The sequence below is a fragment of the Protopterus annectens genome, chromosome 16.part0, assembly GCF_019279795.1.
Source record: "Protopterus annectens isolate FY-2018-M chromosome 16.part0, PAN1.0, whole genome shotgun sequence".
Lineage (NCBI taxonomy): Eukaryota > Metazoa > Chordata > Ceratodontiformes > Protopteridae > Protopterus > Protopterus annectens.
The window spans coordinates 406,359,071-406,371,808 of record NC_056750.1 but is presented as its reverse complement, the minus strand read 5'-3'; the positions used below and the strand labels follow the sequence as shown (position 1 = coordinate 406,371,808).

At 40.5% G+C, this 12,738-nt stretch overlaps 1 protein-coding gene across 4 annotated transcripts in view; it reads right to left on the bottom strand.

Annotated features, from left to right (window-relative positions):
• LOC122790313 (keratin, type I cytoskeletal 18-like) overlaps window positions 1–12,738 on the bottom strand; it is a 508,415-nt gene that overhangs the window by 127,265 nt on the left and 368,412 nt on the right. For all 4 annotated transcript variants that reach the window (XM_044057831.1, XM_044057834.1, XM_044057833.1 and 1 more), the window contains one exon: window positions 12–62. In XM_044057831.1, the coding sequence (XP_043913766.1) occupies window positions 12–62 (51 nt within the window). The remainder of the gene's footprint in view (window positions 1–11; window positions 63–12,738) is intronic.

Genomic DNA, 12,738 nt, shown 5'->3' with positions numbered 1-12,738 from the left:
TAGCTACTTACTGGGTTGAAGATGATTTTATGATTGTTGAGGACCCATCTGCTGACTTGTCTCTTTGGGAAAGAAACAAACAAACAGGACATACTTGAAGCCAAATATAAGTAAATAAATAATTACATATCAAAAAACTGTTTGTTTGACAGCTGTGTACTCTGCAGAGACATGTTATTTTATGTTTTTTCTCACTTTGAAACAGCAAACAGAAAGCAGATGACTGAGACGATGCAATCAGCCTTGTCTTTTCCTTTCCCTATGAATTACAAAATCTGAATACCTAGACATATGTGTGACTTATCTGTCTTGTATGGGTGTACAATTCTCATGAACTCCTGAATTCTCCTTGGCTAACTCTGAAGAAACTGCTGTTTTGTGTAGTACAGGAAATAAGCATCAGCCTTAGTATAAAAACAGATACATATGACTATAGGTTGGAAGTATATGAACACCAATAAGCAATCAGTTCTGTGCCAGTAATTGCAGGATGTCATTTAAGAAGTAAAGGCATGTTTTGTAAACTCAGACTTGCTTGCTTCCGCATCAAGAGATTGCTTTGGATCATCTCACAATTTTGGGATTTTTTAATTGAATGTAATATAGTTGTTTGCTTGTTAAAAATGCTACATATGTATCTGTATCTGACAGACTGAGGCTGTAACTTTCAGTTCTGCCTTGCTTTACCACTGCCTTCCTATCTTTCACCGAACACCTGACCACACCATTCTGCCATCTCAGGTGAAAACAACAAAGTTAAATGGACTGGTCCCAATTTGCCAATGTGGCTGTTATACCTGTAGTTAAACTGTGGTGTTCCCACACTCACAGTATTTAAATATAAAGGTACTGGCCATTGTGCTACCCAAATTATCTACCTTTTATGGTGGCCACTTTGGCTGCCAAACTGCTTTTCACAAGAAATGTAGAATTTATCACTAATGTTGATTGCCTTATCCAATCAGCAGTTACTTTTCTGAATGTAAAGTACCTCTTATTGTATCAGTTTACTTTCTGAATCCAATACAAAGTGGGAACATGAGGTGTTGCATTATATCGGTGTGATTGCAAAAGCCTGTGGAAAAACCTTCACAAAGCCTGCTCTTCACTTTTTCCCGTAGAACTGCTCTCTCTCTCAAATTAAACACCATATTCTCATTCTAAGGCCTCTCACTGGTCCAAATAAGTAATCTTACAAGTTAGCACTAATAAACCACAAGCACTACTTACTCTTATACTCTCTACAATTACCTTGTCCCCTATTGGTCCGTTTTAATTCAGTTCCCTATATTACTCTAGCATGTCCAAAGGTCAGCAATGGTTTCCTCTCCAGTCCAGCTGGTGAATCTGGGAATTTTGAGGCAATGTTAGAACTGTCTCATGTACATGGACAACCCCCTCCTCCTCCAAACAGGTTCAAATATATGTGAGAGATGCAACCATATAGCCAAACTGGAGGCTGAGCTCTCTCATCTCAAAACTGGTGTAACCAGTCAGGAGGAGAAGGTAACCTCACACAACACAATTCCAGTATCACATAGTCCCACCACATCAGCGAACCAAACACATAAAAACACAAAAACATACTCGGAGGCTCTAAATAAAAATCTACCTAAGCAACAGAGACCTCCAAAGCAGACATCCAAGCAAACACTACCCCAAAACAAAACACGTACAACACATAGCACACAAAGTCAGTGTGTCAAGCAGTCACGGCCCTTAAGGCTGAATAACACACCTGATACTCTTGTAATAGGTGACTCTATTGTCAGACACACTGACTTCCTGCTCACCAGGCTGAATAAAGAGAAGGTCACAGTGAGCTGCCTGTCGGGCGCTAGGGTCCGCCACATAATGCAAGCACTCAGGTCACTCCAAAGCAAATACAAATATGACTCAGTCATTGTACATGCTGGCATGAATGACCTGAGACGTACCTCCCTCAACTATATGAAAAGAGACATAGAGGAGGTCTCTGATCATGTAGCCCAGGCCGGTATGACCCTGACCTTGAGCAGCATCTTACCCTCACCTAGAATGATACCACAGTATAAAGACAAAATGATCGATTTTAACAATTGGCTAAAATTTTGGTGTCATTCAAAGGGGATCCAGTGTCTATCAGCCTGGGATGACATGCTCGACAAGCCACGTTGCTTCGCTAGGGGACGGCTTGCACCTGTCACCCCTGGGCTTTTGGATATTGGCAAAGGCTCTTGCCACCCCCATAGTGCCTTTTTTAGGCAAGGCTCAAAAGTCAAACCCACCTCCATAGACAGCACAAGGAACAAGAAACTAAGGGTAATGCTGCTAAACGCCAGAAGTCTTAACCTCAAGATGCATGCACTCAAAACTCTCCTCAGTATGGAGAACATCGATATCTGTGCAGTGACAGAAACCTGGTTCAAGGCTCCAGAGAGCACCCCAGCACTACCAGGTTATACCTCATATCATGCTTTTCGGCCCCAAAACCCGGACTGAACCACAAAAGGAGGGGGAGTTTCCATATTTATCAAGGACATCCACACCTCCAGGTTAGTGGCATTGCACGAAGTATCAGAGACCATCCATGTGCAACTGACAGTGGGCAAGACTGCTTTTCAGTTTATAGCATCCTACAGACCACCCTCTCAAAGTCAGGAATCCCACTCGACTTTCCTGAAAACATTGGAGAACATGAAGATCTCTCCGAATACCATTATATTGGGCACTTCAACTACCCAAACATAGACTGGGAGCATTACTCAAGCCCCAGCACCTTAGCCCAAAGGTTCCTGGAATTTATAAACTCAAATGCTATGGAACAACTAGTCACCACTCCCACAAGAGGGGAAAACATACTAGACCTGATCATTACCAACATGGGGACTCTATGCTCCATACCAGAAGTATATCCCTCATTGGTAAGATCAGACCATAAATTAATTTCACTGGATATCCACATCCCGACCCCTCCCCCAGCCCAGAAAACCACAGTGAAAAACTTCTCAAAAGCGAACTTCACACTTCTCAAAACTGAAGTGGAATCCTTCAAGGCCCCAGGACCAGTGGAAACTACGGCCCAAACTGCAGAATCCTATATAAACGCATTCTACAGTCATCTCCAGGAATGCATGGATCATGCTATCCCAAACAAAATCAAGAACCAATCATCCAAAGGCAGGCGTCCAGTCTGGTGGACCCCAGCCATAAATAAACTGTACAACAGAAGGAGGAAGCTACTACATGATAGAGCAAAATCCCTAAAAGGTAAGGCATCTCTGATCAGTACTAGCAAAAAATGACGATCCCTCATAAAATCCTCTAAGGCCAGCTTCGAGAGAAAAATTGCACAGGACACTAAAGACAATCATAAGGCTTTTTTTCAGTTATGTTAGGAACCTAGCATGCAACTCCCAGACTTGTTCTGTGTTGATTCTAAACGACAAAAAATACACTGAACCCACAGACATCGCCAATATCCTGGCAGACAGGTTCAGTGCAAACTTCTCCACCCCCCCCCCCAAAAGAGCAAGTATCTATCCTGGCAGAGTGCAGCCTCCCAAACATCTCTGATGCTCAGGTGAAGGCCGCCCTCTCCAAAGCAAAAAACACTGCTTCCATGGGACCAGATGGCGTCCCGGGTTGCGTCCTACATGAACTCCAAGAAGAACTAATCCCTCAAATAAAACAGCTATACAATCTCAGCCTCACTACAGGATATGTGCCCACAGAATGGCGTACAGCAACAGTGGGTTCCACTCCACAAAGGTGGCGCCTCTGCGGACCCTGCAAACTATCACCCCATAAGCCTGACTAGCCTAGTTTGCAAAGCTATGGAGAGGATCATCATGGAACTCATAAACAAAGACATTGGGGACCTACAGACACTAGATCCTACCCAATTTGGCTTCGTCAAGGGCAGATCCTGCCTTTTGAACCTGGTTGACTTCTTCAAAACAGTCACCAAGGCCATAGATGAAGGGAAGGTAGTCCACACAGCCTATCTGGACCTCGCAAAGGCATTTGACACAATACCCCACTCGGACATCATAGATAAGCTATCCAGCCTTAATATAAACCCCTATGTCACAAGATGGGTCGCAAACTGGCTCAAAGACAGAACCCACAGAGTCAGAGTTGCTGGAGCCATGTCAGACTCAAAACCGGTCACAAGTGGCATCCTACAAGGTTCTGTCCTGGGACCTCTCTTGTTCGGCATTTACTTTTCTGAGGTACAGGCCAACGTGGGAGGACTATGGCTTACCAAGTTCGCAGATGACTGCAAACTGGGCGCCATAATCGACTCTCCAGCTGACACAAACGTCCTTCAAAAAGGTCTCGCAGAGATGGATAACTGGTGCCAGAGCCATGGTCTAAAGCTAAATTCCAAAAAGTGTATAGTCATACCCTTTGGCAAAAACAATGTGCCCACAAATTACCACATAGGTGGTAACCCATTAAGTACAGAGAAAGTAATTAGGGATCTGGGGACCCAAGTTGATAGCAATCTCTCCTTTGACAACCACATTGCCGAAGTGGTTAGAAAGACCTTCTACATAGCCCACCTCATCATGAAAGGATTCACATCTAGATCAAGAGAGGTAATCATGCCCCTTTATTCATCCCTCATCAGGCCCATCATAGAATACAATGCCTCCTTTGGGATGTACCTTACCTGACACCTGCAGCAATTAGAAAGACCTCAAAAGTACCTCACCAGGAGGATCAAGGGACTCAAACAGATGCCATGCACTGCTCGGTTAAAAAAACTCCAGCTCTACTCAGTTACATACCGCCTTCTTCGAGGCGATCTATGCCTGACATATAAAGCTATGTCCAACCCAGAATTAATGGACATGCTCCACCTCAGTAAATCTAAATCCCTTAGAGCCACTCGCTCGAGGGACTTGAACCTCAGCACAGAAATAAATAGAACATGCTGGAGGGACAAATTCATAACCCAGAGGCTCCCTTCGCTCTGGAATAGAATTCCAATTCATGTTAGGCAGAGCACCTCACTGACTCTCTTCAAGAAGAATCTTGATGAGTGGATGGGGGATCGTAGGTTTATCCCGGGGATTACTTCCGTGTCACTATTAGACAGAGTCACAGTAAACTAAACTTTAAAAAGGGCACAGTATTCTCAAATCAAGGGGTGGTGTAAGCCAAACACAATCGGGCTAGGCTTATAAATGCCCCAGGGCAGATAGCCTAGTATGAACCTATGAACCTATATAAAAAAAAAAACTAATGTCTTACAGCTTTTCCTGGTTAGAGGTCATCACAGCGGAACTCCAGTCCGCTGATTGGCAGTGGATTTTTACAGTGCCGAGTTGCCAGACCAATGCCCAACCTTCAAAGAAGGCACACTCATTCACGCACGCACCTACTTGCGTGTCTTTATACATCACTTGACCACGGGGGGGGACATGCAGACTCCACACAGAAGGCGCTCTAGCAGAGAATGAAACGGGAGAACTTCTTGCTGTGAGGTGACAATGCTAACCACTGCACCACCATGGACTTAAATACAGTTACATTTTATGAAGGAAACCTTTAAATGTTGTATAACCTGACTGCATTGTGGCTACATTCTGCTGGCTTTGTTACATCCTATATCATTGGGGTAACAGTAGTGTTAGTGAAGCTGAAAGCAAAGGCCAAGTAATTTGGATGATAGTTGTTCATGATCTGATGCATCCTTAAACATGCCAACACATTTGGGTAGCTACTGGAAAATCTGGGTAAGCTGGATGCAACTATTTGAGTTTATTTTTCCTTGAAACTGGTATCTATCTAGCTAAGACTTCTAATGCAAGAATAATGACAGCGATTTTTAAGGGTATTTCTTCATGAAGAAAGCTCGGTTTATTATGTGATGTTTGCATTCACCTTTTGTGGATTACTTTGCCTGTTAAGAAATAATCTATTTGTTGTATTTTATAGAAGGGGGAGTAAGAGATCCTTTTATAATCCACATTGCAGTCCTTGGTCTATTATATGCTTATAGCAGAGATGACATTTAGCAAGGGAAATGGAACACAGGCTGTTTTATAACTAATGGGATGGATCTAATTACGATATTAAATATTAATTGATTGTAGTTGTGGGCCACACTAGGATCTTAGAGTATAATGAAACCAGGGACATATTAATAATAGTAACATATTATTCTGCATTAACTATATGCAGTATATAGCAAAGATCCACAGGAGCATCTTCCCTCTCTCCATTTATCTGCCTAGTCATCCATCCACCCACCCAAGTCTTACAGGTAACCACGCATTACTTTTAAATTTATTTAACATTTCTTTGTTCAGTAGGTGAGCTGATCCCAAGGCACCATTTTATCAGTGGCCTGTGTCTACAGGATATCAATTATAGAATTGTAGTTTTATCTTATCTACCATGTTTGTGTTACAAACGTAACAAATACAGTGAAAACAAGTCCACACTATAAGCCAATAAATGTTAATTACCACACATAGAAGTACTGTAGCAAGCATATCCATCACATTAATGTTTGTAGGAATTAGTAAAATAGAGCTATAAAGACAGCATCAGTTCTCTAAGAAACTATATAATTCCTAGAAGCTTACATACTATATACATATAAGGCAACAACACAAAGCCCAGCATTTATAGTAATTGTGGTGCAGTCCACTTCTGAGTTTTTATCAATGAAGTGGATCATATTTACTTACTATATTTAGTTTCCACCCCCCCCCCCCCCACTGACCATGTAAAGCCTTCTTGAAGCCCTTTGTATTGAAATATTCTATCAGCCAGTAAAAACGGAAATCCATGGACCAATAACTTCCTTCTGTAAGAGGTATAAGCTTTCCTAAGCCTACTGCTTCTGAAAGTTACACATGTCTTTGTACTCTGCCCACTACTTCATTATGTTTGGTTCCCTTTGCAAATATTTTGAAAACCAATACTGATTCCACATGCACACCATAGTCAACCTGAGCTCCAGAGGGGTAAAACTACTTAAGTATGACTTAACTTTGTTTATATAAGTTATAAACATAGCTCTACCGTCTTGAATGTAACAGGTATAAAGAACTCATAGATGCATTTATTTTTTATTTTGCTGGATTGCAGTGTACTTAAAATTTGAACATCAAAAGAGATACCTTTCCTCTGTTTTTTTTTGTAAAGCTAGTTCAAAATAGTAAATCAGAAATTCACTAGGAATAGATGCATGAAATATTATTAAAATAGCTTCATCAGACACGTGTTTCTTTAAGGAAAGCTGTATGTACATATGGTTGTGTGTGTGTGTTTATGTCTCTCTCTCTCTCTCTCTATATATATATATATATATATATATATATATATATGTATCTTAACGCTGAAGCTCTGTTTTGTCACTTTCTTTCATGTTTCAGCCACACACTAATGTAGAAATAAATATACATATGAGAATCTTACAGGGTAGCACCTAGTGAATTACTTTGAATTCTGTGAGTTACCAAGAATGACAGTAGCTTTTCTGTTAAAGCAGGAAAGTGTCAGGAATCATAATTACACGAGTCAGTGTGCCCATATAACATTAAGGTATTTGTAACTGCTTTACAATGAATTTTTTATGCAACACGTTGAACTGTTTAATAAGATAAAAGTTTTTAGTCTAGGTAAGGTGATATTTATGGTACAGGAAGCATGGTGTTCCTGAACAAAGTTCACCGTGAGAAGTACAGAATTACAATTGAGTCAGAGGGAAATTATAAGTCAGATCCTGTTTAATTTAAATAAGGCTACGAATGCTGGTGAGATGGAAGTGGGTCACCTGCCTTTCTGCAGCTGAAACCAAACCTCAGAAACCAGTAGATGTAGCAGACCTCAAAGTACGTGAGCATAACAGAGGTGTGGCAGCTAGATCTGTGTGAAAAAATGTTTAAACTAATGTTGACCTGAAGCCCAGATAAGAAGTATATAATAGAATTTATCAGTAATCATTATGCAAAATGTAGCTTATAAATAAATATACCTAGTTGCTTAAGTGAGGGATATCAGGGTGAGCGAGCTAAGAGATGGCACAAAAAAAACAGAGCTGTTGGCGGGTGGCCTTGTACACATTATTGAGCAAGATCTGTCCAAGTCATCTCTTACTACTGTCTGCACTACATGTAACTGAAGTAAAATAGGACAAAATTATTTGGCAAACGGTGCCTGTATATGTGTGTGGGGAGGGGGGACATACGACCTTCATACTCTAGTTGAAAATAATACACTTGGTGTTTATAGCACCTTAGGTGCATTATATTTCAATATTTTCACACCCAATAGATTTTTGTGACATATAGAAAACTCCTTTGTGCCTGACGACTTTGTGTACTGTCTGTTCTATGTCACGTGGTGAATTAAACTTATATTTTTTGGGATTAAGAATTAAATTCAAAGCAAGTAGTAGGGACGGAGTTAGCAGAAGTTGTAGTGTTGTGATATTGGTTGAAAAATACAAACAGTAGTTGGCTTAAAGACTATTGAAGAAAAAGTTTGTGCTAGTGGTAATCAGCAAGACAGGTAGTCATTTGAGCAATGTTCTGGTGATGGTAAGAGAATAATTAATTTTTATAGCAAGGTGATACTGAAACATTTGGAAGAGGTGAAGACTGGACCATACCACCTATTTGATTTGTTGGATAGATTTACTAGGAGATCACAACACTTTGAGTTTGAAAATGCTGTTTTCTGCATCTTCACCATCTTGTTGGGATGTCCATTTAAGTGGAAGCATGAAATAATATAAGTAATTGGGGTGGTCAAGTGGAAAAGGCACAGCGAAGGTGGGTCACATTAGAGGATAAGGCTCAAGGGGAGAACTTGAGACTGATCAGAATTTTGCAAGGAGTAGAATGTTTTTAATGAGTTTTGAGAAAAACAAGATATTACTATGGAGACTTATTTATAAAATCTTCACTGGGGTCAAGACAGTCATTATATTTCCATTTGGGGTCAGGAAAATCATTATATTCCTATTCTTTGTATCAGAGAAATTGTATGGGAAGCCCAGACTGATTTGTGTACAATTTGTTTCTCTACATAAGAATGAAAAAATACTGTTGCAGTTCAGGCAGCCGAGAAGGAAATGTACAATTTAACAATTTGAGTTTGGTCCTATATGACACCAAACATTACATGCACAAAGATTCCTGGATTTTGTAAACACAAACTCCTTGGACCAGTTAGTCAGTACACCAACCAGGGGTGCAACCATATCACATCTGGTCCTTACTAATATGGGAGACTGCTGCAACCCCCCTACTGTAATGCCTTCCCTGGTAAGGTCAGGCCACAGAATGGTCTCCTCTGAAGTAAAAATAAAACCTGGACTCGCAGCTAAACCTGGAATATTTAGGAACTATTCTAAGGCTAACCTTCTGCTATTAAGTGAGAACTTGGCAAAATTACAAGCCCCTATAAACCCTGAGAACACTTTTGCCTATGTAGAACTGTTCACAGAAACCCCGTACAAGCATGTTAATAGCTGCATAGAGGTAGCTATATCCACCAGGAAGAAGTCCATAGCTAACTCAAAAAACAAGCCACCCTGGTGGAATCGCAAAATCAATTGGCTGTATAACTGTAGGAATAAAATTATGGCAAAAATTAGGGGGTGCTGTAACCAGCAGGATAAAAGCACACACATCAAACTAAACAACTCAGAGGACAAATAGTCTACCAAAGCCAAATTTGAGGTAAGTTTAGCCTCCCAGGCCAAGGACAACCACAAAGCATTCTTTAGCTATGTGCACAATGTCAAAGGCAATACACAGTTGTGTGCAGAGCTCATTGTAAATGGAGCCACCTATAATGTGCCAGAAGATATAGCAAACCTCCTGGCTGATAAATTCAGCTCCAACTTTACCCCTCTCTCTCCATCAACTTTCTCTCAGGAAATATCATCAAATATAACCTCCCCTTTCTCTAAGACCAATAACACTGCATCAGTGGGCCCCGATAATATCCCAGGATGCCTTCTAAATATCATGAAACATGACCTATCAGGGCCTCTGGAATTTCTATTTAACTGTAGCCTCCAAACAGGCTTCATGCCTCATGAATGGAGAAAGGCAAAAATCATCCCTCTGCCCAAAGGTATGCCATCTACCGACTCTGGAAAGTACAGACCCATAAGTCTCACTAGTCTTATATGTAAAGCCATGGAAAGAATCGTCATGGAGATAATCAGTAGAGATATAGTAAACCTCCAGACACTGGGCCCCACCCAGTTTGGTTTCTTCAAGGGCAGATCAATCCTACTCAACCTGGTGGACTTTCTTCAAGAAAGTCACCAAAGCAATGGATGAGTGCAAAGTCTTTCACACTGTCTACCTTGACCTGACCAAGGCATTTGACACGATTCCCCACTCAGGTATTGTTGACAGACTCGAGAGGTAAGGTACAAACTCGTATGTCACCCGGTGGATAGTCAATTGGCTCACAGACAGGACCCAGGAAGTTAGAATTGGGGAGTCCACCTCTTCAAAGAGGCCAGTCAGAAGTGGAGTCCCTCAGGAATCAGTCCTTGGACCGCTTCTTTTTGGAACTTACTTCTCAGAAGTCAAGGCCAATGTCGGTGATCTCTGGCTGACTAACTTTGCAGATGATTGCAAATTAGGAGCTGCCACTGAATCTCACACTGACATAAATGTTCTCCAGGAGGGACTGACACAGACAAACAACTGGTGTCAGAGCCATGGACTAAAACTAAATGCCAATAAATGCATAATAGTATCCTTTGGGAAGTCATCCATCCCTGGTAATTATCATATTGACAGCACACCCCTTAGTGTTGACCTAGTAGTCAAGGCCTTAGGGACACACAGATGGTAATCTAGCCTTTGATCATCACGTTTATACAGTGGTGAGAAAATCATTCTATGTTGTGCAACTTTTAAACAAAAGTATGGCATCTAAGTCTAAGGAAGTCATTGTTTCACTGTATTCGGCATTTTCAGACCTTTCATTGAGTACAATGCCCCCTTTGATATGTACCTAACCAGACATATCAAACAACTGGAACATCCACTGAGGTTCCTCACTAAAAGAATACAGGGTATAAGTAATATGCTCTGTGAAGACTGCCTCAAGGCCTTATCCCTGTATTCTGTCTCCTACAGGCTCTTGAGGGGAGGTGTATGCCTGGCGTACAGGACATTTTCAGACCCCATTCTGATGGACCTCCTGCATATCCACAAAAAAACAGCACCAGTATTACCCTTTCTAAAGACTTGAACCTTGCCTGACATAAATAGGACCTGCTCTAGAAATAGGTATGTATCCGAGAGACTACCCCGTCTGTGGAACAGGCTCCACATTCATGTAAAGCAGAGTTCCTCCTTAACCCAATTCAAGTGCAACTTGGACAATTGGATGAGAAACCAGAAATTCATCCCTGGTTTGGCACCTGTGTCTCTAATGGACACAAGTAACCTGTAAATGGTTTATCTACCACGCACATGATTACACTTATAAAGGGTATCAGAACTTGTCAGAGATTTGGGATGCATGGCCAGGCTTAAAAAGGCCCTTGTGGTCATTAGCCTAATAAACACCTATGAGCATGTGGATCTTGATTTTTCAGATATAACTTTTCTGCAGATGATAGCGTTGTTGCATGCTGTTAAAGAATGCCATAGTGCAGGTTGAAATTCAGACTTCTTTTCTTGTTGTGTTGAAAATTTGACATAATGTATCTTGACATTTACAAATGAAGTAACAAAAGCTAATTTAAAACTGTTCATTCTTTGAAGTAATGGAGGCCGACTGTGTGTGGACTGTGCATCAGAGTGACTCTTGAAGCTTGGCTGAATTAAAGATGCAGCAGGAGATTAATGTAAACGTAAAATTAGTTTAGGGTAACCCAGTGGACAAAGATAATATGAGAGCTTCCATTTAGCTATTTGGCAGTGTACTTCTTGTCAAAGCAGTGTTATAGAGATAACTGTGAATGAATACAACAGAAAGACAATGTATCCAGTTGTATTCAACTGGAGGTCTATAGTAAGAACTGGGCTGCTGATTAGAATTATTGGGACAGGAAAATAAATTACTTAAAGGAAACCTGATTTACTTTGAAGGGGGTCTTCCCATCAGGTTGTTTAACGATTAAGACGATGTATACTTTGATATTAAAAAGAAATTCTATACTTGACGATTACTCACAGCTAGGAACTGCAAAGGATAATTTATTAATTATTTCATTGTGGGCTGTGGATGCAACATTAATGATTAATGGTACAAAATGAGGGTCCTATCTGAATATCATATTTTTAATTTGTCTAAGTAAAATTTGCAACTCATTTGATGAATAATAAACACATGCAAATCTGTTAATATGTGAGTGTTACTTACAAAGCAAAACTTATGCCAGACCATGGAGATTTTACATATCATGTTCACAGCTATTCAAAACTGTTGTTATGATTGTCACAACTGTGTGCATGGTGTGATGTATATTATAATCTTTTGAATGAATTATTTCAATGTATTTGTTTACACACACTGTAAGAAGCCTGCATAGTGCGACCTTTAACACATTTATCATGAACGTGGCCCTTACTAGTTTGACATTAGGACCAACATTAAGAAGAAAGATGAGACTTCATAACAGCATTATTATCAAGTGTCAGGGCCATTCTGTGACAGTTTGATATTAGTCTACAATTCTAATATAGTTTTCTTAGTAAGCGGTGATTGTTTCATGAAAGCACATTTTATGACTAAGAAGAAAAGAACATGAAT